Here is a 16,223-nt window from a genome sequence, read left to right on the forward strand (position 1 = left end):
TAGTTAAGCGTTTTATGTCCTTACTGACAAACAGTCGCTGAAGCACGTAATTACTTTTATACCTATTTCACGACCTCATGGTTCAGCCTTTAAAAGGTGGCTCAATTGCCTTACCGACAGCATCGCTACACGAAATAAAATGTGAAAAACCTCCCACCTACCTTCATTCACATTACTGTCTATTTCAGAGCATTTCTAACATTTTGCCAAGGGCAATTACTTGGCGCGTGAGCCATTGTTACAAGCGGTGGGTCTTGGCCACGCCATGCTGAAAACATTTATCTCTGGTTTCAGTTCTGAACAGCAGTTCAAGCCACGTAGTCAAATCATTAGTGGGTTACTTGAACAATTTGTTTAAGATTTCGTTTTATTGACAAAAGATATCATATTCTTACTCACGTGGTTCATTTCTCGAGGTCATATGCGTTTTACGATGTGTACAATCGCTATCAATTTCCTAGAACAGTGACGTAACTGGACCCAACTTGTTTGCCCATATCCTTTCATTAACCACCTCTTGCAACTAATCGCGAATCGTCATTTCATCTAATGTCAACTCCTAGGTTCAGAATTCAACGGTCATTGAGTTAACTTCCTGTAAGTCAATTTAGTTTAAACGCTTTCCCACACCTCTGAAAGCATGTATTCTTTTTCTACGTTTTAACGTTATCTCAAATTTAACTGATAATTTTTATGTAATATCTTATCTTTGTTGTCTCTATTCTGCTGCTTGTTTCTTCATTTTCAGTCCGTCTCTTTACGTCACCACCAGCAGCGAACTGTAAAATCTCGTACATGCACCTTCTGATCGTCTTATATCTTTCAGTATTATCATGCCCTGATTCAGTCCATCAAAAGATAATGCCAACTTTAAAGATTTCATAATAAAAGCTGCCTATTTCCCGCACATCTGCTGTTGTCATTTATTACAATTCTCCATTCTCAACACTGACAGCTCTGTCAAATTCGTCGACCCAAGGTGAAGTTACGAATCTACCAAAAAAATGTAATTTTTCAGGAAAGGCGAAACACTTTTGAATCAAAGTGAAAGCAAAAGTTCTACAGTAACGTTAACCAGCATAGGATATACTCAGCACTGGCTGAGAAGAAATACCCTAAACGCGACACTTTTTAAAACAACTTTATCTTTGGCTCACAATCTTTACTATAAACTCCGCACGCATTTCTTAGTTTTCCCAAGTCCTGCTCATATGCTCCTTAACATAACAACATTTACATAATTAGATGAAACGTGGCGTTATATGACCTCGGCACTTTGTTCATGAAAATAATGTACGTTCACACACTCGTAAAACAACTTGAAGAGTTGATGAAGCTTCATTACAACCAAACACCACTGTTACGAATACAAAACCAAATAACGCTTAGTGAACCAAATGAATGAAACAACTATCCGTGGAATAAAAGACCGTTCAATCCTGTTTAAAAAGTGCGTTCACAATATTCACAACTCCACTGCTGGCTTAAATTCACTTTCATTACACACTCCAGAAATCAACTAGGGGAAGCGTTTGTGTTACGGGCATGTCTACAGCCAAACTCTAACACTGCCGCCGCCATTTTGTATCGCACATACAGATTCTACTACCAGTAAAGCAATTTAATTTCGTCTCGCGTTAAAACACAAAAATATAAACAGTCAAGGCAGATCGGCGAAAGATTTTAATCACAAACAGAGCTACAACATCGATGACAGCTGTAGAAAACCCAGTCAGAATGCGAAAAAGGCAGACCAAATACAATTACCGGGCCACCAAAAAACAATAAAATGTTCCAGAAAGCAAACTGACGACTCGCAGTCTATTTATTTGCCAAAGGCAACATTTGGCTGAAGCGGAATCAAAGTAATTTATACCCTGTTACCAATCACTGCTGTAAAGTAAGGTCGGTAATTCATCGTAATAAAGGAATGGCTGGTGAGTAACGAGAGAATTAAAATAGATTCAGTTCCAGCCTTACAACAAATCCTACATTGACCGCCTGGTCTTGAAACCAAGTCATTTTGCTTTCGTTGCTGAATCAGAAATCTTGAGATGTGCTCAAACTCCAACAACTCACTGAAAAAGAGACTACATACACACACAATAAGTTCTTCATATACACGAAACGGACACGACTTGTCTTCCGGGTTCCTCCGTGTAGTCCGGTAGTCGTTAACAGACGTTTCAGAGGTGCTTGCTGCCTCCAGGTTGAAGATCCTCACCACGATGACAAGTCTGAATATATTTCTCAAAGTAAGTTTTAATATAGGCAAGTCTTTCGTGCTGCAGAGATTAGTTTCTTGGTAATGTGCCAAATTCAGTCTCTCAGTTGTTCACTTAAGCTCCATCCCAACATACAACAGCTATAAAACTATAAGCGCCTGGTGTCTGGGTGCAAGCACCCTCTCTGACTCAATTGGGCAAGCATCCTTCCAACCTCCAGTGCACAAAGAACACACATTTCCACTGCCATAAACAGTGAGATTCATTAAACACAAAACTCTACTTTCATCAAACGATTTATCATAAAATTATCTGTCAGAGTAAGAAAGATTACTTATCAACTTATAAGAGACACAAATACAATTTTATCTACAATTCGTAATTATTTCATCCATAGTTGACGTCAAAATAAAGTAAACGAACGAAAATTGCAGAATACTTTAGCCTAATAACACAAGCGATTTAGTGTATGAATCACATATGGCGTAATACAGCGCTGTGATGAATACCATGTTAATGGCAACAACACGTGTTTCATAACATTGGATAGACGCTGGAATGCTTTGTTAATTCGCTCAGAATAGCGGTTCTGATCCCGAAGGCCATCAGTCGGTTCGCGAAGGGCAATCCAATTCCTATTCCATATCCTGCCAGTGATGCTCGGTTTTCGGAAAACAAAAGATGTTGAACCACTTATTCCGAAAGCTAACCTCTACGTCATAGCAATAGATTACTTTTTACGGTCATGGCGGAGAGTACGTGAGAAGCTAACTGTCGTTAAGCTCGTGAAATTACCCGCCTTTTATGGAATCAGGAGATTCATTGCCGTGTTTACAAGAGCCCCGTAACTAACATCCTGATACACATTAATCCAAATTCACACCCCGTTACTTTACGATCCATCCTAATCCTACCCTGCACACACGTCTACCAAATGGTACCTTTCCCGTAATTTTTGGACCAAAACAGTGTCCGAAAAAAAAGTATACACACGACGTTACTATTCGGTATTATAATGCATATACATCTTTCCGGGACACCCTACATACATAGTAAGCATATACTTTGTAAATAACGGCGGATAAACACTGGAATGGTCTGTTTTAACATTTACTGTCCAAACGTCCACAACTTCAAATTTTTATCTGAACGGTTTGACACCTATCACCCATTTAGACACTCAGCATTTATCTATAATTTGTTTTGCTGTCATTCTGTGTTTGTACTGTAGCTGTTAAAAATAAAAGGCAATATCCCCCCTCAATATGAAAGCCGTGTTTGCAAATACACAACGTTATGCAAGTGTGTACAACAACTGGTCCCCAGAGGGTCGAAAGTAGCGCAGTCACGAAACGTCCAATGAAAAAGCTTGCGGTACCTAGACGAATTATGTCCCTTCTTGAGTCCGACTTCACAATCCGAATTCTCACAAAGGCAGTCCCGCCACGACACACTTGCACAAGATCGATTTTATACATCCCTCCACCTCGGCTTACGTCTCACAAGTGGTCTCTTCCTTTGAGGTTTTCCGCCCTAAGCTCTAAATCGATTTCTTCCATACCCAGGCACGTCCTTTCATCTCAACCTCCTTGATTTCATCACCGTAATAATAAGAAAAGAACAAATTACAAAGCTCCTGACATTTGAGGTTTTCGCGGCGGCCAGTATGATGTTCGTCCGAGTTTTGGCGCCGTGAAAACTCGTCTCCATCTTCTTCAAACTCTTGTACCTGCCCAGGCGTGTACACCAAGGCCCAGAACAACATTACGAAGCTCCTTGAGCAGTTTCCTCGGCCGTTACCATTCTCTCAGAGGACCAAATATTCTCCTCCCGCTTCTCAAACACCCACAACCTACGTTCTTCCCTTTGGGATGCGAGACTGAGCCTCACACCCATACAAAACAACAGGTAACAAAGGTGAACAGATGTTTTGGTATAGTGACGCTAATATACTGCCAATGAAAGAATGCATCAACAGCGGCAAGCGACCAGCGTGACCTTGGTTTCTTGCAGACCTTCCTAACCGCATGTGCATGTTTGTCGATTCCTTTCTACATTATATTTATCTTACTTTTCATTCGCTTCGCCACGACCAATCATAAACTGGAGAAAAACAAACGCAAAATAACATACAGCAGGGACGCACAACTTTCGAAGAAGCAAGAAATGCGAGAGCCAAGCGAAAAAATCAAGAAGGCGCGAAGAGACAACACAAATCACGGGGAGTTGCTGATAATTGAACTATGACCTGACAGCCGCAACAATTAGTTCTTTTCATGCGTGAAAATAGTAAAATTGTTTGTACTATCAACCCTTTAATACGTCCGTCCTACTTCAACACTCAAAAACTCGGCGTGTGTTTATGGATTTCGTACGATTCTCGCTGTTTTCAGGGAGTTTTACCTTAAAGAGCATTGAAAAGTTTATCTTTGCGATGGTGAAGTGCTGTGTTGTCTTTTTCGGCGCAGACTCAATTCTTAAATACTATTTAGACGAGCTTTGGCTTCGTAGAGTTAAGTTTTTCATAACAAGACTGATAATTAGAACGGAAAGTCAGAGTCTCAACAACAACAAAAAGAAACGAAAACTCATTTCCGTTGATGGCACGGTCTGAGTCAACTCTAAAAAATATTGCAATGGAATTCAACTGTTGCCACTTTAATCGAAACTTCCTGTAACCGGCTGACACCAGCGCCACTCAGCAGTGCTTCCGCGGTGTAAGGAGTCTTGACCGCTCGAACACTAGGATCATAGTTTCGAATCCCCACTCAAGGCATGAATGTCAGTCAGCGGTTTTCTGTTGATCTGTTCGATAAAGTAGAGGCCTTATGTCGGGCTGATCCCCCGTACAAAAGGGCCCAACCCATAAAAGACGAAGAAGCCCTGGTGATGTAGGCAACAAGGGCCTCTGAAACGTTTGTAAACGTCTACCAGACTACACGGTTCTACAACACAGAAGATAACCATCTTCAGACTCGCCGCTATGAAAACCTCATATCGTAGTGAAACAGTAGTTCGTTAGTGTAAACGCTGACCACCTCCCCCACCCCGCTTCAAAAAAATGCTTCATTTTCGAGTAAGCAAACAAATTACGGTGCCTGAAGAACTCGGCAACCAAGTGGTCTTATCCCTCGAACACTGGAATGTCGATTTGAAAATTGGGCGATTAGACAGTGATTACAGGCGAGGTCAACAATTTCATCAAATACTATACTTTCCCTTACGCCCAAAATCAGAAAATGTTCATGCCTACTGTAAATAAATAGTAAAACGGAGCGTCTGATGCTTGGGTGCGTATAAACCGACACTTTATGTTCGTGAATATCAAAGAAATTGTTTTGGTAGCGGAAAAGTAACCGTAACAGGGAGTCATAAAAAGTCGTAAATTAGCAATTCCATTATGCCACTTCAGTCCCACGAACCCTTAAATAGCAACACAGCTGCTTTGACTGAATGAGCATCTAGATTTCAAACAGTACGGACCATTTTGTTTTGCTTCACTGACTAGATGGCCACAAATATACAAGCAGTCCGCTACTTTGCTGGGTGATTTATGGTTTGGTGAACTCTAGAAGTTGCATGATAAATCCTTGGTTTTCACAAGTAGTGCAGATGGCGACTTCTTCTCAGTTTTATTGCCCTGACTACCTACCTATATGAACGAAATAACTTCTAATAGCAGAGCCCGAAAGCCGAACATCGCTAATATTAACTCCGTCATTTAACACGACCTTGAGCCATTTCCATCCATCTCCGAACCTCGCTACCAACTGCATGTTCATTTTATCCCCCCATCTCTTCGATTTTCCACAGGTCGTGTACTCAAATAATGAAATGACCGTACTTATTTCTTAAAGCCTGCCATGCATCTTTTAACAAATCCGTACGTAATGCTTAACTACGGACGGGCTTTTCTTAATTAAACAGCGCATGGATGCCAGGTAACAAATGAGCGGCACATAGCTTTATGCATTACATCTAGCAACACGCTCAGAGAACACGGAGGAAAGGAAAATGGGCAGACAGTAGGATGTTATAGACAGTGTAAAGTTACTATTAAATTCCCCAATGCTTAATTAAACACCACTCCACAAAAATATAATCTAATCCTACGTACTCGGTGGTGATGAGTGGTCAGCTTCACGCTCCAGCCGCTTTCAGATAAATATCTCCCTGCTAACTGGATATGAGGCTGGACGGGCCCCAGGACGGGTAGTAACAAAATGCCAAAGTAAAAAATCCCTGCCCTTACCGGGCATCAAACCCCGATCGTCCAACACATAACTTAGTCAAGACACTGACAGCTATTTCGGTTTCACTGTAAAAGCCCAAGAAATACAATGATACACATTGCAAAAAAAATACATCAACGAACCAAATTCGTGGAGTTTCTTGTAGGTGGTCTATATATTGCGAACACGAAAGAAAAGTCTCGCCAATTCATCATATTCGGAGCACCAGAAACAAATTAATCCGCGACCAGAACATTATTTATACCATCGTAAGACTACAGAGCTCCGGTTCCAATAGGAGACGGCTCAACCTGTCCAAATATTTTGTGTTTAGGCAATGTATTTGCCCTGTTCATATCAGTTCACGTCTTCATAACAATCTAACGAACGACTTGCTTCATAAATCTAGTAAATTTAACCACCGACAAGTACCTATGAGAGCATATGGAATCCCAGACTCCGACCACAACCGAGTGATTCTGTGGGAAATGCGTCGAACCGACACGAGGAGACGTTAATTATTTCTTCCACAGACAAACGTAGTACATGAATAAAACAGCGGTTAGCTAAAGATCTGTGACGACTCATTCAGTATGACATTTCCATGACCACCGTCAATTGTCCGAGGTATATTAGATTCAAAAGTTGACTCTACACCCAAATTCAGTTGACTGTCACTTACTGACAAGGGTTTTGTCACTTTTCCTTTATATCAGTGGAAACTGTCGTAAACAAAGCACGCTGGCCACTAGACCGCACAGATGGCGCGCGTCCACACGCAAGGAAACCTGGTTCATGCCCGTGACCTCGTGAAACGCAATGACGTACTCCGTTCACATCCACACATTACAATGAGCACACCCAGCCAACATTCAACAACTAGGGAGTTCAGATTATCAGTCACATCCTGAAATACGTGAAACTAAATTGGGAAGTACAAACTGGGTTGCCCCAAAATAGTCTTACACAATTTGAGTTTCATTAACACCAAAACCACACACGCCAATCATGATAGAATCTTCGCAAACAATTTTGAGTAATCATTTACGTTTTCAAATTTGAACTACAGACCATATGTAATTAATTTTGTCTTAACTTTTAAGATTTTCCATTTAGTCTAAAATATTAAAGGACTCTACGTTATATATACATATATATTATATATACATTCACACACACAAACTCAATGGAATATTCGAATGGATCACATTCAATAAGGTCGTACAAAATGGTGACGGCTTTTCTGTATGTACCATTCACCTGATGACAACGGTCGAAACACGTAGTTGAGTTCGGGCTCCGATACCGGCAATACATTCCTATAATTACGATCATGTTTTGTTGGCTTACACTTCAAATAAAAATTAATGGAGTGCTGGTCGACTAAAAGCCAAAGTAGTCAGACATCTGCTCCCGAACTGATTACGATTTCGGTCGGAGCCCATCGCGATGTGACCACATTCAATGAGAGATGTAGGTTCAATTTCGTCCGACTTGTCGCTGGAATTCCAATTCGATCGACGTCGGTCGGTGCTGCGTCCATTATGAACACAGCCTATAGAGGGAAGTGCTACGAAGTATAGTACTTGCTTGATCTTAAAATTACAGCTGGTTTCATCCTCTCAGTTCTAGGACCACCTTCAGGCCTGCTATACAACGTAACGGCTCAGAACGTCAAACACTGAATCCAGCTCAATTTATGAAACAGAAAATCCACATTACAAGAACTGCAAGGGTCATGATCTGATTTAAAACTAGTAGTGCTGAAGAATGGATAAGAACGTATCCTGATTAAACTGTTGGTCCTGCAACCTGAAACCATCCAAACGGCAGTCATTTTCTTCTCGTTTCAATATAACTCGAAGACGGAGTTACGCGACGTTATCAAGTGTGTGCTAGCTACTACAATGGTTCGAAATAGCTGCTCTATGTCCGCGTAAGAACAAACTTTGTCACGCCCTTCTTTTCCAAAAAAACAAAACACAATGAACATTTACAATCAGCCAAGTTCTCACCACGCTACAGTCCAGAAGACCAGCATCAAAATCTTTACCGCCCTGAGAACCTCTCTCTCTCTCTCACACACACACACGCCCCAACAGACCTACATAAAGCGTAATTAATAGATTTCTGATTAGGCCTACACATGCTCTTTGTATTCGCGTATTAACAATACAAACACATAAATTACCAGTTTTTATTTATCACCCTGGACCCTGTAACTCACTTGACCCTTGACGCAGAGTACTTTATGAGTCGTCGTTGAACCCGATTCAGTCTAGACCTTTACACCCCAAAATCCATTTACATCCATTAATAGTGTCCGCCCATCAACGCTCATGTTCCCGTATATATTTTTCGCAAAGTCCATCCTCCTTGAAAAGCTGTTATATTGAGAAATTACCAGTCTTGTGCGGAACCCAGAAACTCGTAATCACTGATAAGGTCGTATTAATGTAATATACGTAGCATTTGCTTAGTCAAAAGTAGATCCTATCCCGTCGTTTGACGCGTCAGATACACTGTACTATGAACAGAACTGCTTCTACGACTGGTTAAGTAGACGAATACTACTGTATCAAATCCATGGCCTCTTGGGATATACATAAAATAGTAGTGAAGAATGAAAATGTAGACCGAACAGAAACACCTGAAAAATTCAGTACCTAGGCCTACATTGATTTGTGACTCAACACGGGTGAAAGGTGTGCAATCTCTGCTTTTATTTTTACTCTCGCCAGTCGTTTTACTCGAACGCACTGACATAAACTGTAAGATATGTGCTGATATGAAACGATGCTTTCAGAGTAATTTGGCCCAAATACCAAGATATACAATGTTTAATAATTCATTCTATACTTGTACCACACTTTGGCGAAACTTCGGAAAAATACGTCAATGCTTCGTATTGCAGTGCCAGTTTCCGCAGCTTACAAAAATTACTGCTAAATGTTTGTATTCATACAATTAATTGTTAATCACTGAAATTGCACATCGCAGTTCTCCTCACAGTAACTTAATAGCGGCCATACACACGTTTGCAGCAGCACCATCCGTAATTGATTAAATTACTATCAGAAAGTTGTGCAACATTTTGTTTTACACTTTGTAATGCAAAACCTACTAATAAGGGAGCAGCGCAAAATGTAACTCGTTTTAATATTTTATGGCATTAAATCACGTTAATCTGTTCACACCTAATTATAACGAGCTGTGGCAATTTTTGCCAAACTATGAAATTAAATACAACATTCTGACAACGCGAAAATGTACGTTATAAACACCAGTTCTTCAGAAATTAAATTTGTTCTACTGCCGGACGGACGCAGTTATAAACTTAGGCTACACACAATTACAATTCGAACCACTTACTAGAGATCACAGCAATTCACCTGGTCAAGAAATTTAGTAATTTGTGGAACCCTGAGGCTCATTACCGCGTTTACAACAAAATACAACAGGGAATTGTACTGAGCCTGCTTAATCCAGTTTGCATCCTCATATCCCATATTAAGGTCTATTTTAGCATTATCTTTCAGTCTAAATACAGGATAAACATTCATAAGATCAAAACTTGATACGCGGTTTAATATTTATAGAAGTCAAAACTACAATATTATTTTCCCTGCAGAATTAAAGTTTACAATTAAACGTTTAGTAACATTTTAGGCTTTCACAGCTATCCATACAGAAATGCCTGTCATTTCTTCTTCGGCAGCTATAAGGTATGAAAACTCGGAAGTACCTAGAAACTTTAAAAACACGTTTCGTGATTTCAAATATGGCTATTAAGTTTACACAACAAATCGACGACAATATTGACAAAAATTTCGGAGTCGTATCAAACGACAGGTGTTTGGACGAAGATGAACAATTTTCTTATGTAGTCCCCTTATTATGTGAGCCAGCCTTGAAAAAAACAATTAGCTGTCCTTACCTGTTATCAGCGCGAACAAACATGTCAGCTGCACAGCGCCTCTGCTGAACTTTCCCATTTTTCCAAGACCGGTGTTTATTCCGTGTCCTTTCCTGTATACTACACTACGATAAATTTCGTTTTATTTTCCCCCGCTGAAACAAATTCCACCTCCCGTCTTCTCTACACTTCTGAGAAAAATACAACCGCGAGGATTACTTAGTGTCAGTTGTCAATTACCTTATTTTCTATCTCCCCCCTCTTATTAATTCCCAACACTTCGCACACCCAGGCAAGTTTCAGTTTCTGCACTACGGGGGCAATCAAAAGGATTAAGCACCTTCAACAAAAGTCTTATTTCTTTCCTACGAGTTCAATGTATTTCTTATTTTCTGGAGAACTGTCACGCCACGTTTCCAAACAACACTGAAACACAGAGCTTACCGCAGAGCGAGCAGTCCTCTACTAGCCAACACAACCACTTCGCTCTCAAACACAAGTTCGTTCTTGCCGCGTATGAGAGAGAATGCAGCGAGCAAAAAAGGCATCGCCCCTGCTAGAACTATTTCCTAGCCTCCGCGCGCGCGCGCACAGCCACACTGTATCACTCCGCACCAGCGCACTCTCAATTACACTGAATCGACACCCACATTATCATAAGATAAGATAAAGTACCAGATAATAATAAACTATAGGCAAAGAATGCTTTCCGGGAAAACGATACGTAGGATGACTCAAATTGTTCGTCATTCACACACAAACTACCAGAACGCATTGCCTTACGATACTACACCGCTCTCAAGCTAACCGCACTGCATCCACTGCCACTTCCACTTACCTCATCCTTCTCTTTCTCTCTCGACAACCTGTTTATGAAAATCGAGCGCGGACCTTACTAGCGACATCTCTCGGCAATGTTCTTACTCACATCACACGAACAGTTGAAACTCGGACCACGATCATTGCTACCATGAATGTCTTCTTGCTTATGACCAGTGCCATTGCAAGGGTATGGTACGTTGCCACATTGTCACTCTCACTTCGATAAGTGAACTCTTTAAATCTGTCGCGACAATTTCAAGGCAGCTGGTCGTCTAGTACGACGTTGTTATTCATCATTCACTAATTCGAACAACTGCATCAAATTCTCTGTGTACTCTCAACGGGAACAGCACTATTAATCCGGCATTTATAAAAGACACATGGGCCAAATGTGAGGATGATATGAAGGTGAATAATCTAAGTAAAATTTAACAACGCCAGAAACACAGAGAAGTGCACAGTATCAGAACTTCTTATGTAGCGTAGGAAACTGGTCTCTTTGGGACAGGGCGTGCCAGTCTGTAACATTTTCTCTTCTGATCACCTGGGAAGTAGAACATGAAACATGACAACGCATCATTAACCACACAAATCCTCGGAAATCAATTACTATTAGGAAGTATCAATGCGGAAATATCAGGCCATAGAAATTGGAGTCTGTGAAAAGCGTGGAAAGCAAAACGTTCGCAGATTGAAGTCTAGACTATTGGTCTAAGTGCAGGCCCCATATCCCTTGCCCCTGAAGCATTCAAATCACAATTAATGGCTGTGTTTATGACGCCACTGCACACAGTTCACATTTGACTTATTCCAGACTTAAACTTCTATACTGTACCATAAGACTTTACTACTAAATCGCTGATAATCATTGCATAAAAAGGTTATTTTGTTAATTGTATAATTCGTAAGTCTACACTTCTTATGATTCTAAGAGTAAACAGCGATTACTTATTTAAACAGCCCTAATTCAGCGCTCTGTGTTTTTTCCCCTCAGCAGAACAGTTGCTTACAGTGATGATAACCGCAAAATACTGACGACATTAACGAAACGTGTTTTCTGATACCAGTATTAGACCTAACCTAATGGAATTACACAATTATAAAAATGTACGTAGGCCGCACAAACGTAAAACAAGACCGCGGATGATAACGCCTGCTTTAATCTAAATATGTTTAAGATTCATTTGAATAAATATTATTTATTTTTCAAATAACTATAGGCCTAACCATATGCAAATTTCTAAATCTTAATTCTATTCCCACTTCAGCAGTTCGTGCAGTTGTGATATTGGTAGTGTTGATGACAAGACGAGATGGTCCCAAGTGGCGTGGTTTCTGTATCAAGTTTCACGATAAATTACGTCTACAATAGTGATTACATAATTGAATTAGGGTCTCCGAGATAATTGAAGTTCCGTCCCTCTGGACCCTGTACATTATTATGAAGGATCTAGTCTGTATTGATTGTTTCTTGATACGACTGTGTGCGTTGCAGGACAGAGAGAGGGAGAGAGATACAGATGATGAAATAATTGTATATCTGCAAGTCTTTGTTTCTTGAATTTGAATACTGAGCTATTCATTTAATTTTTCTCATTTTGCTTTAGTTAATCTTCTTTTTCTTATTTTACTGTTACTATCCACTAACCACTACATTATTATAAAAATATTCGGAACAGTTTATTTTAATACTCGTGCTCAGAAAGGTAATGAAAAAGCAGAAAAGAATAAAGGAAATGAGAAAATTTGAAAGAGCGGAGAGGAAGAAGTTAATGACGATAGGGCAGAATATTTAACTAGTCCCTTATTTTTCTTCTTCTGGTATTTCTCGTTCTCCCAATAAAATATAAAAAAGAATACATCCAATATTAAGAATATTACCTTAATCGTATTTTTAGTCTTGTTATAACTCTGCCTCCAACATCGTCATTGCCACTACAGCAACCATCTTCTTGTGTCTGCATTACGCTTAGGTGGTTTAATTTATTGGTTTCTGAGACTGGAGCCATTACATATCTAACTCCACGAAGCAGAGCCCTTCCTGAGAAACTATAGTAAACTAAGCTAGTCAAAGAATTCTCGCATTTTCTAGAACACAAAGGTTAATTATGTTTACAAGAGAACGTCACCGGTCGCTATCCGGAACCAGATAAAGTCAATCCACACACACAAAACCGATTTCCCTAAGATACATTTTAATATTATTTTTCCATCTACTTCTATATCTTCCGTGTGATCTCAAGTGAAAGTGAGAGAGAGCCATGTTAGTTTTCTGAAGGCACGATTAAGGTCATGTCACCTCTCATTTTAGTTCTGGTTTAATATTATCCTCTCATCTTCTTGTTGACTTAGAACTGAACGTTCTCCATCTCCAATGTTCTTCAGTTACGTTTCGTGTTCCACACTCTGAGCCACGAACGCCCATTTCACTGTCCGGCGAGCTAAATAAATAACGAAGTTCTTCGATTGTAAGAGCCTTTATTAAACTTAGGCATCTGGCAGTTCCAGAATTTCTAATATTTGCCTCAAGAAGCTAGAAAATTTGAATGAGACAAGCTTATCTCTTAAACCACCAGGCCAAGATAGGAATAGAAAGAAATAACTATATTTATTTCTCCCCGTTGCAGAAAATATGGAAAACTGATTCGTTTATAACAACAGGCACAAGTGATCGAAGAAATGTTAATAAGAATTTCAAGTTCAAAAACAAATTTAACAATAAATTTGGCAGAATTACTGAAAGTCGCCATCTAGTGGTTATCAGCTGTGCTTCTTATTGGCGAGGTCTCGGATTCAAATCTTAGTATGGGTACTGGCTATCCAAACTGAGGTTTCCCGTTATTTTCCTCATTCCCCTCGGCCTCGAATGAGGCTAAAACTGCTTCCTGATTCATTATTCACTACCTAACCATTCTATTGTTCAACTTTGTATCACCTATTCTAAGCATCTAAAAGTGTCGTTAAATAGACCAAGACAAGGACCAGAATTAAATCGTCTTAAAATATCTTTTCTTATAGAATGAATAAGATTAAACAATTTAAGAAAAATCTGTTTCCACTTAGGTCACTCGGATTCAGTCGAATTTCAACGGTAAGATATCTAATAATTACCCTTTTGTCTAAAAGTATTAGACGCGATGCAATACTGACATTAACCGAAATACAAAGTAAAACTACAAATTTTCTTCTCAGTTCTACGCCACACACATTTTACTTGTAGAGACATATCAAGTTATAATGCAGTTAAATGTAACATGTGCAATGGACTAGCTACATCAGAGGGCGAAATTCGGGCGTAATTAGTTTTAGCTTCGTGGGAATCCCTAATTCAACATGTAAATGCAACACTACTCTCTAAACCGTATAACAGGCATCTTGAAGTCCATAAACAGCTGACGTACTGCCCCATTGTACTCCACTGGCAAATGAGTATTTCACCAGTAGTTGGTATATTCCGTCGAAATCCACACTAACGATCCTTAGAGATTTTATGCACGTGTGTTGTCTGTTTTAAATAAAATCACATATTAATTAAATAAGAGAAAACCGAACGTCGAGATCGTGTGGTTAGCTCTCGTGCTAAACATTCGAAAGGTCCCGGTTTCAATTCTTAGCCCGAAGATCGACAATTCTGAATTATTTTCCCGCAGTCCTTTCAAGCAAATGTAGAAATTCTAATTTAATTTAAGTCACAATGGCCAACAGGCTTGTACTTTTGCTGTGATAGTAGAAAACAAGCGATGGATACAGACAAAAAAAACAAAGTATTAAGAAATAATATCGCCAAAGACATTCAGAGAACATACATCACACATTTGGGTACATTTATAATCCTTCACTTTTGTTATGACACCTCAAAAGTTGTTAGGGGCGTGAATACGTGGTTACGCACAACGCTGTCCAGACATCCATTCTTATTCTTCTTGTTACAGGTAAGTCGTCAGCCTCACGGCATGGCCGCATTACTCCAGTGCTGTATAAACGTGCCCTTGCCAGCAAGCGAGTCAAGCATTCTACCTGAGCTGTCCCTGGTCTAACGGACGACACGCAGCAAGGGAAGAGACTAGCTGGTTGCAGGTGCGGGCGGGGAACTGGCACCAGTAATCCTTTCTGATTGTCACTTTGCAACACGGCCGTACCAGCTCGTTGACTTGCTGCCGGCCAACGAGACTGCGGTCAGACAGCTAATTTGACAGCCTTAACTATCTGCCAACCTCACGTCCCGCATCAAATTATACCATGCAGTTCAAACATTACCGAAGTGAAGAGACAACTCTGTGTCGATCCTGATTCGCGGATTTTGTTATTATCCAATCATACTTCGTCAATCTGTTTTTGTAGTCTTAAAAATGAAAACACAATGTGTTGGATTGTTTTGTCTAATTAATCCAACCTTTTATATTTTGTAAAAAAAATGCACCCCGTAACAAATAACAGGATAAAAACACTCCAGTCAATATTTCATCACTACATTGGTTTACTTGTCTATGAAAAAGAATACTGCGTGATTCAGTGGACAACAGGGTACTTCTAAATAATCAATGGAATGCGCAATCACGGAAATTAATCTTGTCCGTATAATAGACACTTCCGTGACATACAAGACCCCATTTTTGTGTCCTAAAAGCCGACGTCAAATAGGGGCACAAAATGGTTTCCAATCCTTACAGCCAAGAACCGTTTGTTCAACCATCCTCTCCCGCTACGCTAAATAAAGCGTCTTTTAAAAACCTCCTGTAGTAAAAGACAGATACAGGATAACAATGTGACTAAAAATCACTGGATGGGCCACCACTTTCGATTATAATTTGTGTACATTTAATTAGTCCATAATTTTGAGTAAAGACTTTAATTTAATAAAGCGTAACAAAAAAACGTGATTACATATCAAAATGTTTATTTAATTTGACCACAGTCGTTTCTGAAAAAATGTCAGGTGTCAACTGACTCGTACAGTGCTGAACAAAAGCCGAATTTTATTCACGCTAAGGAAAAGAGTGATGATAAATTGCTTCCAATATAAAACTG

General features: G+C 39.8%; 1 protein-coding gene across 7 annotated transcripts in view; it reads right to left on the bottom strand.

Moving 5' to 3' along the window:
* Fas2 (neural cell adhesion molecule fasciclin 2) overlaps nucleotides 1–11,221 on the bottom strand; it is a 184,206-nt gene extending 172,985 nt beyond the window's left edge. For 4 of the 7 annotated variants that reach the window (XM_022063222.2, XM_022063221.2, XM_022063217.2 and 1 more), the window contains exon 1: nucleotides 10,395–11,220. In XM_022063222.2, the coding sequence (XP_021918914.1) occupies nucleotides 10,395–10,452 (58 nt within the window). In that variant the 5' untranslated portion in view covers nucleotides 10,453–11,220. Of the gene's footprint in view, nucleotides 1–10,394 lie in introns of all 7 variants that reach the window. The other 3 variants (XM_022063216.2, XM_087344981.1, XM_022063223.2) reach the window with 2 other exon arrangements.
* Between the last annotated feature and the right edge of the window lie 5,002 nt (nucleotides 11,222–16,223).

Source organism: Zootermopsis nevadensis, unplaced genomic scaffold (assembly GCF_977971745.1).
Source record: "Zootermopsis nevadensis isolate Lab colony 2312 unplaced genomic scaffold, Znev_1.0 Znev_ptg000008l, whole genome shotgun sequence".
Lineage (NCBI taxonomy): Eukaryota > Metazoa > Arthropoda > Insecta > Blattodea > Termopsidae > Zootermopsis > Zootermopsis nevadensis.